General features: G+C 32.3%; 1 protein-coding gene across 1 annotated transcript in view; it reads right to left on the reverse strand.

Moving 5' to 3' along the window:
• Positions 1 to 1,158: 1,158 nt before the first annotated feature.
• Dop2R (dopamine D2-like receptor) overlaps positions 1,159 to 16,998 on the reverse strand; it is a 116,733-nt gene continuing 100,893 nt past the window's right edge. The window contains exon 8 of the mRNA XM_076417036.1: positions 1,159 to 1,487. Coding sequence (XP_076273151.1) covers positions 1,273 to 1,487 — 215 coding nt within the window. The 3' untranslated portion in view covers positions 1,159 to 1,272. The remainder of the gene's footprint in view (positions 1,488 to 16,998) is intronic.

The raw sequence follows: 16,998 nt of genomic DNA on the forward strand, positions 1-16,998 counted from the left end.
AACCATTTGATCTTGTCTAGTGTAGTGTATTGAGGTTCATTTAATAGAAAAACATAAGTCCTAATACATAAACATTACTACACCAGAGACTAAGATAAGGCCGATGGATCCTTTAAAATATATACCCAGATATAGGTTAATGTAACGACATTGTAGGTAAGTTAAGACAAGGCCGATGGAAACTTCAAATATTGTAATAAATACATTTTAAAAATATTTACCCTCTATTCAATTCTTTCTAGCTTTTTTATATATTTCCTTTTAACATTTCTTGAACCATATACCCTCCTAAAACTATAATTAAAAAACAAATTATCCAGCCTAAATAAATTAATGATATATGTTTGTGACTTAATTCAGTTTAGGAAATAGTGTCAGCGAAGGGCTCAAGACAAAAGAGCCCTTTATTTATAGTGCTCTTTAACCTGGTGGTTTTGGGCGCGGTAGAATAAGAGGGTTTGTCTCTGGCACTCCGGGAATGATATATTCTCAACTTTCGCATACGCTACAAATCAAAACGAATTAAATGTAAGAAAATACGATTTGTACAAGACGCAATTCAAGTTTGTTCTTTGAATTTATTGAGTTGGTTGATTTAAAGTGAATATGACGGTTAATATTGTACGACTTCTTTATTTATATATTTTCATTAAAGGTTATTTCTTTTCTTAGAACGCTTTATTTGAATGCTAATGAGATTTGGAAGTGTAAATCACTAAAAGCTCAACGAATGATATATACTATATGCAACTATGTAAATTTACCCTGTTATATTTTTGTTTTGATTGTGTGGAATTAGTTGAATAATTGATAAAATTGATTGTTCGAAGTTCAGAGTCGTTTTATGTACAACAATATTTGTAATAAATAAGTTATTTAAATCTCCATTTCTCTGTTAGTTTGATCTAGGTATTTTTTGATTGCTTCATAGTTTGTTTGTATTTTAAATTATCGATAGGTACCAGTTCATATATCGGCGAATGTAAATGAAGAAGAGTTAAATGATTTTATTTGATTTTAAGATTATTAAATATTTATTAAAACAACAACATAAAAATAGAAAATCCAATATTTTTGAACTCTAAATATAGATTTTAAAAAAAATCTTTACTAATTGTTGGACGCGTTCAACCTTTACAGTTATTTTTAATGGTCTGATGGAACAAAAAAACGTTTTTGTTAATTGGATAGAGCTCGATAATTTCTGCCGCTTTTCGACGAAAAATAAACAGTAACTTAACAGCGTGGATTTTATCGGGACTCTTAATAGTTTTACGGTCCCAAAAACATGATCTTCTTAAACGCCTTTCGAAATTCTGGATTGAAAATCGTATAAATAACAGGGTTTACGAAGCTGTTCATGTAGCCTAGCCACGTGGTCAGCAGGAAGGCCGAGACGCCGGGGTTGCAGGGAAAATTCAGTTTGCTGCACATGGCGTCCATGATGTTGCACGTGAAGAACGGTACCCAGCAGATCAGGAACACTCCTGCAAGAAAAAAAAGTGTTAAAAAACTTTATCATAAGAATTTATCATAAATACTAGGTATTTATTATTTATGTTCAATATATTAATTAAGATATTTTCCATCATTGTTGTGACGCAAATATATTATGAATGGTTGGGACAGCCCTGTAAAATGTAAGTTACGCTAATTGTAGAATTATTTCGGTTCTATTGTTAGAGGGTCCAATTTATTAGACCTTTTAACTGAAGCTTTTTATATACAAAACATGGAAAAGAATTATGACCTGATAAAAAACATAACCTTCGCAGTATATTGAACGTATCGCAAATATCTAAGTAAACAGAACAGACGTGTTTAATAAGGATGGTTCCCGTCAGCTCGTTGTCAAGTGTTTCGGATAAAGGTACCGAGGCTAGACGAAAAGTGTCGGATGTTAGACTCTTTATGGCGCCTAACCATAAATATCAAGAAGACCCGAAATCATGGAATTTTTGGGAATTCCTTAAGATTCCGAAACTCACATGTCTTATCAGCGTGAGAATTTCCTAGCTAGAAGAGTGTCTCCCACCTAGAAATTCTCAGCGAATGGGGGTACAGAAAAGGGTTTCTTGGACCAGCCTTGTCCACCACCACCAAGAATCCGAGGGAGGAGCTTCAGCGATAAAACACTGTGCGTCCACAACGACAAGACAGGCTGACAGTAATCTGCATGAACACCGAAGAACAGAGTGTTAATGTAAATGTTAAACAGAATGAAGGAGAAGAAATTGAATGAGCAATAATTGAAGAAATTATTAATTATTAATAGTAAATTAATAGTAATTATTAATTAATAAATATTAATAATATTAATTGAAGTATTATTGAAAGCATATAATTCCTGTCTACATTAATCAATATACACTTTTCGTTAATAGTAAGTACATGCGATTTGAGTCATAATCCTTTTCCCATGACGTATTAATTAATATCTTTTAGTCAAAAAGTTTTATAAATTAGACCCTCTAACAATAGAACCGAAAGAATTCTACCATTAGCGTAACTTACATTTTACAGGGCCGTCCCAACCATTCGTAATAAATTTGCAATCATGGATCAATTTTTACACCTGTACGTAAACCGATCTGGTCAGTTGGTAATCAGAAGGCGTTATTCTGATAAGTACTCTGGTTTAAGTCTGATGAGTATGCTGGATACAGCAGAACCTCTCAATTGGTTGAGCTATGTCATGAAAGAGGATGATTTTGCGCCTGTCATTTGACTTGCGAGCTTTTGTGCAATAATAAGTCAATAAATTTGTTGAATTGATATCAATTGATTTCTCTAGGAACATTTTCTTTCACCATTAGCAGCTTGAAATGCATTAAGCTTTTTACACGGGTACACAATACTATGAATATTCCGATTCATTTTCGAATCTCTTGGATTAAAGCATGACTATTTGACTTTGGCATTGTCATAATTGATCCGTTTTTCATCGCCATTCACAATACCATACAGAAAGCTCTTCTTTTTGCTTGGCAAGCAATGAAACACCTTGAAAAAATTGATTCTTCAATGACTGGGCCGGCCGATGGGTGTAAAAACCACTACGTTTATATGGTTAGGACTAAATTTTAGGATATTAGGGTTTCAGGAAGCAAAATCAATGTACGTTCATAAGAATATTTGCTGAGCTTTGGCAGAAGATTTATTCAGAGCGATTAGAAAAGTGTGGCAAAGATACAGTTCTGTGTATGTCATGATTAGCGATTCTCTAGTCTGGCCAACTGAAATATATTAAATAGAAAATCAATTTAAGAAGAGATTTCTTTGTGAAATTAATAGTTAGTTATCTTTCTAGTCTTCTATTTCTTCCTATTTAGAAAAATAAAACGATGGGTTTTTGTCTAATTATAAGCTGTGATGAGGGAAGTGTTTAATATTATATTACATTATGAGTGCCGTACTAATATTAATATAGGGTTGGTTATTATCTGTAAAGTGGTTCCATCAAGTTACGACATCTTTGTATTAAAATAAAATAGACTTTGAGTAAAATAAAAGATCAATCCCTACAGGTTTCATAGATTATATACTTAAAAATAGAGACGATTATTAATCAGTATATATTTTTACGACACAAAATTCATCTTCTGAACTAAAAATCAACAAAAGTAAACTAAATAAAAAGTAACAAATACTTAATAAACTTAAGTTAAAAATACTGGTTTTAAAATATCTTAAATGTATAAATACGTTTTATTTGTGTTGTAAATTCATCTGTAAAATTTAAGTGTTTACAATAAAAATTTGAGTACGACATATCGCCAATATTTATCAAAAAATTAACATGAATAAACGGCATAAACATTTAAACCTAATTACATACACATATCATTCATTTTACATACACTAATCTCATGGCCTGACAATTTATTATTGTTGGTTCAGAAATGAACTGCAGAATTTATTCATAAACATGTAAAAGCTATAATCTAGTGTCCTGATATAAGGGCTGTCATATTAGGGACAAAAAATCATTAATTGTTGATATGCATTACACGATACATTATTATTTTTAACTAAATTTTTAATTATTCTTTCACTCCAGTTCGAAAACACTCATGAAATTAATTTGACAGAATGAAACAAATAGCTGTTGCTGTAATAATATACGACTTCTAAGAATAATTAAAACGATTTTGTGTATCAATTCGTAACTATGGATGAGACTTAGGACTACTAACATAATCCTCAATAGCGTTGGGAACTTTCGGCTGAAATTGACTATCGACTGTTTAGTAATTGACTACTTTTTACTATCGACTGTTTCAGTCGCTATTTTTGGTTCTACTGATTTTATTACTTTTTGTTAGTGACTGTTTCAGTCGATTGTTTTCAGTCGCTACTTACGGTCCGACTGATTTTGTTACTATTTATTATCGACTGTTTGAGTCGTGTACATTTACTTAATATTTTTGATTCTACTGGCTTCATTCGACTAATTTTTAGCGTTCTAGCTCTGTCATCTTAACCGCGACTTTGACAAAAATGTACCCAATTTATGCTTACATAAATCTATAGGTAACATACATAGTTTTATGATTTTTTGGCAATTTGATTGTAAATAGCAATATATTGTATATTAATATAGCAGCATTTTGGAATTTATATTTTTGAGATTGACAATATAATAGGGTAAAAAGATTAAAATTATGAATGATAAATAGTAAAATACTTTTGACTGGTTTAATGGCTATAATAGGTAATATTTCCATATTTCCAAATTCCATTCCTATTTGCAGATTCACAGAACATTCAAATATAAAAGTAATTATACTTCCTTTATATTGAAATTATTAATTGCATGTTAATAGTATTCAGTAATTATTTTGTTCCATTCTTTTTTAAAGTTAGTACGTGAAGGAATATACACCTCCGTCTTGCTTATACTACCGTTGCAAAATATAAGCAGATATAACATTAACTGCTCCAAGCAATTATCTCTGTCCTTTCCTCTTTCACAATTTATACAAGAAAGGATTCGTACATCTTGATCTGATATTACGATATTAACGATATTAAAAAAAACTGTCATGCATTTGACTGAAAATTGAATTACACATTATTACGCATGTTCACTAATTACTATTTTCAGTGGATAGATTTTTGACTATCGACTATTTCGACGGTTTTGTGACTATAGACTGTTTTCAGTCGACAGTTCCCAAGGCTAATCCTAAATCATAAGAGGATACAGGGGAGTAGTATAAACACGACTCTTCAGCTAGCAAGCCAGTATGCGTTAAAAAAAAATCTGCATTAAAATATTGCTATTTGAAATACATTTTCTCCTGAATTATTATTATAGTTTCTTAAACGAATCGGATGCAAAATATCCTTCAAACAAGAGAAATAATAATAACTAAATTATATTACTAAGCATATAGTAGAAAGTGAGATAATAAGGGACCGGATAGGTCAACTTTATGAAGGTTTAGCGTAGTCGTGTTAAAAACAACTTAGTGTTAAAGTAAATTGTGTACAAATCTCTGAAATTTGCGGTTACTGTTACGGTAGAAACTATGTAATATATTAAGGTAACCATACAACTCTAGAGAAGGTAGACTGAAATATATAGGTGTTAAGTGTTATTATTTCCCGAAACGCTTATGATAGGAAGGGTTTGAAGTAGTTTGTATAAACAGTAATGTATGGAGGCATAATATAAATTGACGAAAATTAAAATTGTAGAGTTAGTTACACTGTCCAAAAAGGAATGTTTAATTCACTTTATATAACGTTTTGGTTAAGATAATTATTTATTATTTATTTGCACTAGTTTTTGCGAAACATGGTTTTCTCTTCGAAATTAGAGCTATGAGTTTTCCAATTCCATTCATTTTCTATTTCCAGCTTTAATTGCATATTTTTAAATAATTTGTATTTATTAAAACTTGATAAAAACTCTCAACTTGATCTAAAATCAAAGAGATTGACGTATCAGATAATCATAAAGCCAATTTGGACCTATGGGGCGCACATATAGGGTTGCACTAAAAATTCAAATCAATTAGATATCCATCGCTATCAAAACAAAATTCTTCGATTAATTAGCAATGCCTATCGCTACGTATTCAACGAAGAACTGCACGATGGTTTGGAAATCAAATGGATTTGCGAAGTTATCCAAGATTTCGCCTTGAAACATGAAAGAAGATTACTAAATCATACTAACGTGGAAGTAATACAGCTACTGCACAACGTGCAAGATATCAGAAAATTGAATCGAACGAAACCATACGAACTTATATAAAGTATATACCGTTAGTGTAAACTATAGCTTAAGTTATTATAACTTTATAATTGAGGAATACTATTAATTGAGGAATTAATCCAAGTACAAATGAAATAAATTAATTTATAATTAAGATTGTACTAAGCATATCTAATGAAGACGTTATCAAAAAAAAACTATTTAAAAGTTAAATACTAAAATAAACACCTCCGTTATACTGGAGATAAATTAAATGTTCTAAATAATTTTCCGATAATTTTCGTATAGATTATATTCCCTGGACCGTGGATTCACGGTAAATGTGTTTTACGTCCTTGGTTGGATGTTGTTTATAATCCGTAAAATTGGTCGTGATCAAGTTCGGAACGAAATTGTTATGGCTTCTCTCTTGGAAATATCTAGTTATCGAAACACATTCAGCGTGTACGTAAACACATATTTTGATAATTTTCCTACGTCCTTACATATAAGATACATAAAACTTGACGGAAAAGCATAGTTTGAATGGAATAACAGAGTAATATTTTGAAGCTGCTATTTGTATAGATATTTTGTTATTTTTCTCGTTCATGCAGGATATATTAAGTTGTTGTAAGCAAAGTAAGTATATTATAGTTGATAACATATATGAAAGAGATGAAATATGATATTTTAGATATTACGAAATGATAATAAATAAAGGCAAGACGAAATCGTAATGATTGGAGAGTTTGAAGCAATAAATATTTAAAATGGAGATATAATAGAACAACCAAATGCTTTTAAAAATTTGGGGATGGATATCGAACGAAAAGGCACAAGGATGGAATGACTGCTAGAAGGGAAAAAACCATTTTGCACTTTGCTGCAGTTAATTTATTAACACAAGACGAAATATCAAACAAACTCAAAGGGAAGTGTTGAAAGAAATAACTAATTATAATAAACGCTCGGTTAGAAACTTGGGAATTAACAAGGTGGGATAAAATCAAGACTCAAGCAGTAAAAACGCAGCAAAAAAAATCTACCTCAGAAGAGTTAGAGGTTGAACAAAAATAGATAAGAAGAAATATAACTAAGTATTAAATCAGTAGAAGAGAACACAGGAAGGAGAAACTTGTTGGAATGGTGGAATGGATAATGGTGGTCTGAGAACCAAGGATAGAGTGGAGAAAGACCAAAGGGTTACCTAAAAAACCTAGGATGAATATGTCAGGGAGATACTCCAAAAAAGATCAATTTTTTTATTATATATTGTACTAGCGACCCGCCCCGGCTTCGCACGGGTGCAATGCTGATACTAAATTAAATACGCTACAGAAAAAATATGAACGTTGTATATAAAAACATAGCGGCCCGCTCCGACTTTGCACGGGCATAAAATATATATGCCTATGTCACTCAATGAAAACATGATTAAAATCGATCCAGTATTTTTGGTTCATTCATTACTGCCCTTGGCCTGCACGCATTAAATTTGGAGTAAAACAATTCCTCTTCCCCTATACTTACTATGAAGATTTCCTGCTATCTTTGGAATATCTAAATTCATACAATTTTTATTACATTACACATTTTTAAACGCAAATTTTAAATTTGTAATATCTCCGAAAATATTTGTTTAATTTACATGCTGTAAGGAACCATATTGATCTATATTAACTGCACACTGTATTTAAGGTACTTAATTCGATAAGGATTAATGCCGTATTGCTTAAAATAGCTTCGTAAATAAGCCATTTTCTCACGTAAAAAGTAAACAATAAAAATGGTTAATGTGGGTTATCCCTAAAAGATAAACATATACCATCGCGGACTTTTTTGTAGACCTTTTTATGGTGTACAATACTGTAGTATATTAATTTGATCTAACTCGTAGGGTTAGGCAGCGTTTTTGCTAATTGCTAAATAAGCCTAAAAAATAGGTTAATTTACGACATCACGTTAGAAACCTCTAAAATTAGCAATGTTGCCTTAGTATATTATGCATGTATTATACATATAAACCTTCCTCTTGAATCACTCTATCTATTGAAAAAAACCGCATCAAAATCCGTTGCGTAGTTTTAAAGATTTAAGCGCACATACTATGTAGTGAAGCAATTGATTATCGATTCCGTCAATTTCGCTACTGGTTGCGACTATTTATGGATTAATTGGTAATAACGAACTATTCTATGATGACAGACGATTCTATTTTCTCTTCGATTTTTGTATGATTCATTTTATCGCAAGGTTGCCGACATGATACGACAATACGTTCAGTCAGTCTCAAAGACTGTTAAAATTTAATCTTTGATATAAACTTCAGGACTGAGCATGAGGATGTCTACTTGGAACGAAAATACTTTTAAATAAATAACATCCCTATATATTCTCTATCATAACAGGGTATATTTTAACAGGTCAATTGAAAAGTCCCCGGTCTGACACACAGATGGCGCTACTAGGATTATATGTTTTTAGTTTTCCCTAACCCTCAAGATGCGCGTACAAATTTGACAGCTGTCGGATCATTAGTTTGTGAATTATCGCATTTTGAGTGAAGCAGAAGTTAAGGGTGTTATTGTGGAAAAAATGGATAAAAAGGAATTTTGCGTGTTGACAAAATATTACATTTCGAAGGGAAAAAATACACTTGAAGCAAAAACTTGTCTTTATGCCGAGTTTCCGGATACTGCCACAGGAAAATCAACCATCTATGGTGTGCTAAGTTTAGATGTGGTGAAATGAGAACCGGAGACGGTGAATGCAGTGGACGCCCAAAAGAGGTTGTTACCGACGAAAACATTAAAAAATCCACAAAAATATTTTGTATAACCGTAAATTGAAACTGAATGAAATAGCAGTCATATAAAGATATCAACTGAACGTGTACATCATATCATTCACAAATATTTGGATATGAGAAAGTTCTCGGCGAAGTGGGTGCCGCGCGAGCTCACTTTTGACCAAAAACAACGACGAGTGGATGATACAGAGCAGTGTTTGAAGGTGATCAAGCATAATAAACCCGAGTTTTTGCGTTGATATGTGATAAGGGATAAAACATGGCTCTACCATTTCACTCCGAAGTCCAATCGGCAGTCACTCCAATTGACTGTACACGATGAACCCGCTCCAAAGCGTTTGAAAACAGTCGGCTAGCAAGGTTATGGCGTCTGTATTTTGGAATGCGCATCGAATAATTTTCATTTACTACCTTGAAAAAGGAAGGACCATTACATAGCGTTATTGGACCCTTTGAAGGACGAAATCGACGAAAAACGGCCGTATTTGAAGAAAAAGAAAGTGCTAGTTTGCCAAGACAATACACCGTGTCAATAATCCATAAATTGGACTTCGAGTTGCTTCCTCGTCCACCGTATTCTCCAGATCTGGCCCCAGCGATTATGTTCTGTTCTTAGATCTCAAAATAATTATTGCTGAGAAGAAATTTTCGTCGAACGAATAGGTGATTGCCGAAACTGAGGCCTATTTTGAAGCAAAGGACAAATCGTACCACAAAAATGGTATCGAAAAGTCGGAGGGTCGCTATAATCAATGTATCACCCTGGAAGGGAATTAAGTTGAATAAAAAGAACTAATTTTGCCAAAAAAATTTGTTTTACTATGGTAGACCGGGGACTTTTCAATTAACCTAGTGATATGTGAAAGGAATTATGACTTGAAACTATATACAAACGTCACATGGTAAAGAAATGAGGCGATGCCACAGTACAGAATCCTAGGAAAGGTTCCATACGAAAAAGAAGATACATGAACAGCAAAAACTATGTACGCGTGGGCTCGTTGTCGAGTGCTTCATATATTGAGAGTGCGGATATCAGGGCTAGACGCAGCGTGTAATAAGTTAGACCTGATGAAATACTCTCTATTGTGACTATAGCCATAAAATTTCAAAACGACGCCGATCGGATATGGAGGAATAAGAATATGCAATGCACGTGTTCCATACAAGCGAGAAACTCTTGCAAAACTCTTCTTTGAATTAAAATTCTCAGCAACCACCCAGAGGAAGGAGCTTCAAGGATCAAAAATGATGTATCCATTGAACAGAAAGTGTACAAGTACAAATCAGCCAGTCAACAACATATCAAGAAAACGGGCTATTGTAGGCAATGACCAATTCGAGGAAAGCCGAGTCTTCATTCGAAGAAAACACAACAGAATGGTAGATATCTCAGCAGTGACTTCGTTCAATGCGCAGTTGGATCCGATGACGGCATCGTCATTAAAGCAACAATTACAATTTCACCACAAGCAGTCATCCGATTTAGTAAGTGAACTTAAACTTGTTTCATTAATTGGGTTAATTTTTTAAATAAATAAACTCTTCTTGACTTGCTCAAATAAGAGAGACAATAAATTGTATTTTATTGCAAAATTTTTTCTTTCCGTAACTTTCAGCGCTATAAATTGTTATGTTGTATTGTTGAAAGTTTGCTTTAGTAACGCTTCATGATAATGAACAGAAGTCGGAGTGAGATAAATTTTGCGAACAAGTTGGATGCAGCAATTATTGGTCAACTGAGAAGGTTCAACCTTTTTTGACAATCTAATATTGAGATAAATCTAATTTTCAAACCATATTTTCACCTACAACATATCCCCAAGGTAAACAATTAACAATAGGACAAGTTTCACCCTAGCAGGATATTCTATAGCAAGAAAGTAACCATGGTGTATTCAGGTTAGAAGAAAATCTCCGTATAATATCGTAGATGGTCCTGAATACCCTCTGATTTATCAGAAACACCCTAATCCACAGTATTATGATGGTGACCAATTTTCCAACCAAGGTATAACCGAGTTTATCGAAAGAAGCTGAGCAAGTCAACAACACTTACAGTTCTAGATATATCTAGATATTTTGCTCTAAATATGTTTGAGCATCCACTGAGACAGTATACAAAAATAATTGGTAAGGGAAAAAAATCGTTTTCCATTATTTTTTTTTAAATAAATGCATTCACATAAATTTCAAACACGACCTTTTGTCACTTTTATGGTAACCAAAATGTTAGAATAAAAAATTTCTCCAATTGTAAAGTGAAATTACTTCTGACCAATCAGTAAAAGGAAAATACTAAAGTCCCTATGTTTGCATATAAAATACTGTATTAGCCGGCTCTTACTGTTGCGATAGCCGCGGGTTCGAATCCTGCTGGAGCATGGTGGTAAATTAATGTTTGTGATTGTTCTAGGCAAGAGTGTAAAATCCGACAAGGAAAATGATCCCAGTCACGCCAGTAACCAGGCTGGGTAAGACCGGATGTCTTCTCGGATGATTTCTTAAGTTTGTGACTCGCCAGTCGATAGGCTTAATGCTGAGGACCGTGGTTCGGAGCCCAAGTTAAACTGTAGGTCCGGTCCAGATAAACCCCTAGTTGCTAAAAGGAGACTTTAAAATATATTTTTAAAAAATTTTAAAATGTTTTAGTATGTCTTCATTGTATAATTATTATTGTTATAACATATATTAATTTTTACAATGTACTTAAATAAAACTCCATAGAAAAATGTATCATGTTAACTGAAAATATTTCAGGCACTTAGACAATCTAATCTCAAAGCTCAAAGATTTATGGCGAATTTTGGCGAGCTCAATCATTGGCATCAAGCTGATACTACAAGGAAAAATAATATATTTTATACCCCCTAGATTAATAAATTTTTGCTAAAACAGGATATTGGCAAATCTGATTTATCCTCGTAAAGGAAACTATGAAAAATAAAAATCTTGAACATATTTATCGATATAAAGTTATTAAAAAACCTTGTCAGAAAAACAATACGTCGTCCATCCAAACAATACTTAATTAATTGATCAATTTTGGAATATTAGAGGTATGCATTAATACTGAACATTAAAAAAAAACAATATATAGTCTGTTCAAGGTTTTTTTAGTAATGCGTCATGGATATTTGTGACGTCGAAACATTACAATGTTACCGCATCAACTCTGAGTTTTAGTTTAGGTTTTAGGCTTCGACATATAAGATAATTCTAATCTAAATAAAGTAATTGAACAAAAATGTTATCAAATATAATATATTTTAACATTATATTATATCTAAAAACTACAGTTAATTATACAGCCACAATAATTTATAGCTAAGAGTTGAAACCTCTTATCACTATCGCTTTCAATAATTGTGCATACGTTTGAGAGCAAATCGTATTTCGAATAAACAGGCAAAACCAAACCAAATCAAACCAATCCAACAACAAATGTGAATGCTAGTTATGAAGTGGTGATTTTGAAAAAGAAAACAAAGAGCATTCCGGCGTACACAAAAACTAAAGAGGAGGATTTGAAGGCATTACTAGATGAAACCATGAATGGCTTATACACTGGTGCATTTGGGCAGACTACTGAGCGAGAAACAGCCAGAATATTATTCCTCAGCATGACAACACTGGACCACATTCCAAAAAACGATGAAAACACCCTTGGAGATCTTAAAATGGGAAGTGCTACCCCACCTGCCTTATTTTTCAGACCTTGCTCTTTCTGATTATTACTTGTTCCGATACATGAGTCGCGGCCTATCTGAGCAGCTCTTCATTTTTATGAAGATATCAAAAAATGAGTGGATTCGTGAATAGACTCCAAAGATACATCATTCTTTCTATATGAAATCCGCAATTTGCCTGAAGTTTGGGAAAAAATAGCGCCTATCGATGGAAAATACTTTGAGTAAAATACATCGTACCGATTTTTCACGACAAATTTAAAAAACTTTAAAACTTATTTATAGGCTTAATAGTATTATTCAATTTTTATGGCATATTTCTCTGTGGCCTATTGTGCAATAGTAAATAGTTTTATCTCAGAATTCTTGATATTTCGTCAATGTCTGATGATATTCAATAAGTTTGCCGTCGAGAAAGTTTCGAATCGAGCAATTCTGGAGTTGGAAAGTTCCCAACAATAAATATAATATATTGCAAACTGTAAAACAAACTTTTATAAAAGGAAACGTTAATAACAACTTGAAAGTTATTATTCACCGCTTAATATTATTGTTTGAAAAAAAATGTATATTTACCAGAAGAAAAAAACATCGTTCATAAAGGTTGGTAGCGGTTGAAACACAGAGAGTTGTTTTTCATCTAGAAATTTATTTATGGTAGTAAATTTGACAATGAAAAGTTTATTTTTGTTTTGTATTTAACCCATTAAAGAAAATCTAGGTTTTTGTATTTAAATTTGAAGTGTTTTGATTAAACGTAATAGTGGTTTATAATCATAAAAAATGTTTGTTTTAAAAAATCTATTTGCGTAAAACTGTCTGAAACTATTGACCAAAATATAACAGTTAGAAGATGCAATGTCTGGTGGATGGTAGGGGTGATATTTTAAAAAATATCGATATTTTATCGAATATTTATAAGAAAAAATAAAAATAGTGAAACACGAGCCTAAAAATAATTAAAAATATAGGACTTAAATATCAATAATTTTTCCATAATATATCGATATTTATTCTGCATCCTTTGTGGATGTGTGCCCCACTAGCGAAGTAATCAGTTTTTCACCTTAAGATGATATTTAGTAAGAGAAATTGGCACAATATATATTGATCAAAATATTTTCTGTAAATATATACATCCTTTTTCCGCCCTTTTGGTAACAGAGGTATAGCGTGTTGAAAGAACGATGTTGGTTTATTAGAGATACAATAACCGGTCTATTCAATTCGCATTTCAACAATTTAATATTTCGAAATATCTGTAACTTTTCGTATTAGATTAGTAATCAGGAGGCGCTAAGTCTGCCATGTTTGAATATTGGGATAATTTCTCGTTTTTGTTAAAGCACGTGTTTCGTATATAAGGAAATCTCTTGACCGAAAAGGTTTTTAGATTCAACCTTCTTAACTGCCACCAAAAATGAATATTATGGCCATAGAGTACAGGCATATATCCGATTAGTTAATAATATTCATATTTCTACAGTGATATTAAACTAAATATCATAATTCTTCATAATCCTATACCACTTCGTATTATTTTATAATGACCTTTATCTGATATTATTTTGTAACTTTATTTCATAAAACTTCATAATTCATAATATTCTAAATTAACCAAATTGGTCTTTACGTATTATTTTACGTAAAGAAATACACGTGGAGAAAATACACTTGCAGTTTGGGAATGAAGGCGATGGAAAGGACTGAGCTGCTAGAAATCAAGACTAACTATTAATCAGCTATTAAAACACCAAAATTGACCAATAGCTCTGTATCATGGTATCGCTAACCCAGACATATTTTTATAACTTGAAAAATCGACATCGATTGGCTGATAAAACTTGATATATAAATTGTTTGTTTTAACTGTGTAACTATTAATATAAGCTGCAAGACTTGGCATTCAATTAATTCATTCAAAAAATGGGGTTTTTCATTACAAAACGCCTTTTGTAAAACTCTAGTAATTCATTTGTGTAAGATGGTTAATTTCAAGAGACCCTTTCAGAATTATTACGACAAGAAACTAGGAAATATTTGTCAGATTCACAGAATAAATAGAGATGCAAGTTTAGAGGCATCTTTGGAGAAATATTTTGCGACGTCTAGATGACGCTATAATGGCATTTTCGGTCGAATTTATTAGTTTGTTTGAAATGCTATGCTAAAATGTGCGAAATCATTTGATATTTGGTGAATCTGTTGTTCATTGTTATGACAAAGCGTTTACATATATTTTCTTAACTAACGTATTTCCATTGTAAGAAGCGTTATTTTACCGAATGTACAGAATGCAAAAAACTGGGACATTATTATTCATTTATGAACTTTCTGGCTCTACTTAAAACATAGGTAGATTATGTTAAATGTGTTATGTTATCTGGATTAAAAATGCATGGTGTGTGACTCAGCATATTCTTTCTCTGGCATATACTCAACTTAATTTTTTATTCAGAAATATAATCTATTTTCCACCTAGTTACCAACAAATAGGAGATGGTAAAGATGTGGAAAAATATTTGCCAGACTGTCAGGTGTACCGGAAATTCATTACTAGTTTTTTCGAAAACAAAAAAACATGGTTTTCAAGAAAACTGAAACATTTATTTATTAAAAATATTGGCCATTTGATTCTGTACATCTTGCCCATATTTTAGGCAATTTATGTATGCCATCGCAAATAAAACTGTTTGTACTTTGAAAAAAACCACTCATAGAGTCATTTTCAAATTCTCTCTGTCGAAATTGCTGCTCTGCAAGGTCGTATCCCATTAATGTGAAAAGTTAATACAACAAGAGAAGATTTGGGGAGTACGGCGGATGCGATAATAGATCCCATACGACCGGTTTTGTTTTATGAGACGGTGCATTATCGTGCTGATCAGTCAATGGTTCAAATTCATCATTTATTGTCGGTAGCGGTAACTGTCAGCTGCTTCACCGGGTTTGAACAGTTTGTAACACACCACGGCACTCTGGTCCCACCACACACAAAGCATTGTCTTGCGACCCAAAAGATTTGGCCTTGGAGTCGATCGGCCGCCAGGTGAAAACCATGATTTATTGAGCTTAAAGTTTTTTGAAAATAAATCCATTTTTCATCATCCGCCACAGTTCCATGCGAAAAGGATCCGATCACACCTTTGAAGCATAATTTCACAGATAATTTTTCGATATTCCATTTTCCTGGTCAAATGATGTGGCTCCGATATTCTCTTTTTCGAAAAATTCTTCATTACTCGTCTCATCGCTAACCGATTCTTTGATCATATTTAACGCTTCTACCGATTGTTTTTTGAGAACGTTCTTTGTCTTGCACAGAAATCACCATTTTAAAATTTTTGAAGCTACGCCTCACATATTTTAAAGGTTAGGGAATGCTTACCGTAGATTTCTTCCATTAAACGATGACTTTCAGGGACACTTTTCTTTTGACTAAATAAAAAAAGTAATTAATGCCGGAAATGCACGTTTTCAGATAGGAGACTTGATATACTTAAGGAGGTACAAATCTATGACGGTGTTAGTTTAACAAAATGTAACGTCTATACCTTTGAAGCTAGATGTCAATAAAATAATATGTCATGTGTGAAATCATAACACTGCATACTTATGACTAGCAATATCTGTTAGTAAACCCAGAATGAGTTCAAATGGAACAATGTCAAGGTTACGAAGGTAATGTTAGTACGCCACAGGAATATTTTTATCACAAAGTCAAACAACATTTGAAAGTATCAAAAGTAGGATCAATATTTAATGGGTTAATTTATTTAAAGTGATATATTTTGGCTGAATATACAAATGAATATGTTGTTGCTTAAAGGCACTTAAACAAGGCAATTGGGATTTTGTATGAATATGTTAGAATGTGTGGAGTCAAAATTTAAATATCTCAATAACTGTATTAAAAAAAGATATTATATGCTTTTTTGTTTACAGTCTGTCATAAATAAAGCTCTAAACCAACAAGATGAGACTAAGTTTATAGAGGCAAGGCAGTTTTAAACCCCACTTAGCAACTAACAAATTGTCTTGTTATACAAGGTGTAGGATTTTAAGCTATTTCCTTCATTTCCTTCTATCTATCAATAAGGTCGCAGTAACTTTTACAGACATAATTTTAAAAATGTAAATTTTAAACCTATAAATTTATATGATAACTTTATTTTAGAAATTAATTTTAATACATTTTTAAACTAATTTTTGGGCTTTTTTTCAATAAAATGTGACATCAGGGGTTACTCACGTGATAGTATTGTAGTAGCACTTTGACCTATTGCACAAGA

Source organism: Rhynchophorus ferrugineus, unplaced genomic scaffold, assembly GCF_030347505.1.
Source record: "Rhynchophorus ferrugineus isolate W39M unplaced genomic scaffold, kcgeb_rfMv2 rfM11, whole genome shotgun sequence".
NCBI lineage: Eukaryota > Metazoa > Arthropoda > Insecta > Coleoptera > Curculionidae > Rhynchophorus > Rhynchophorus ferrugineus.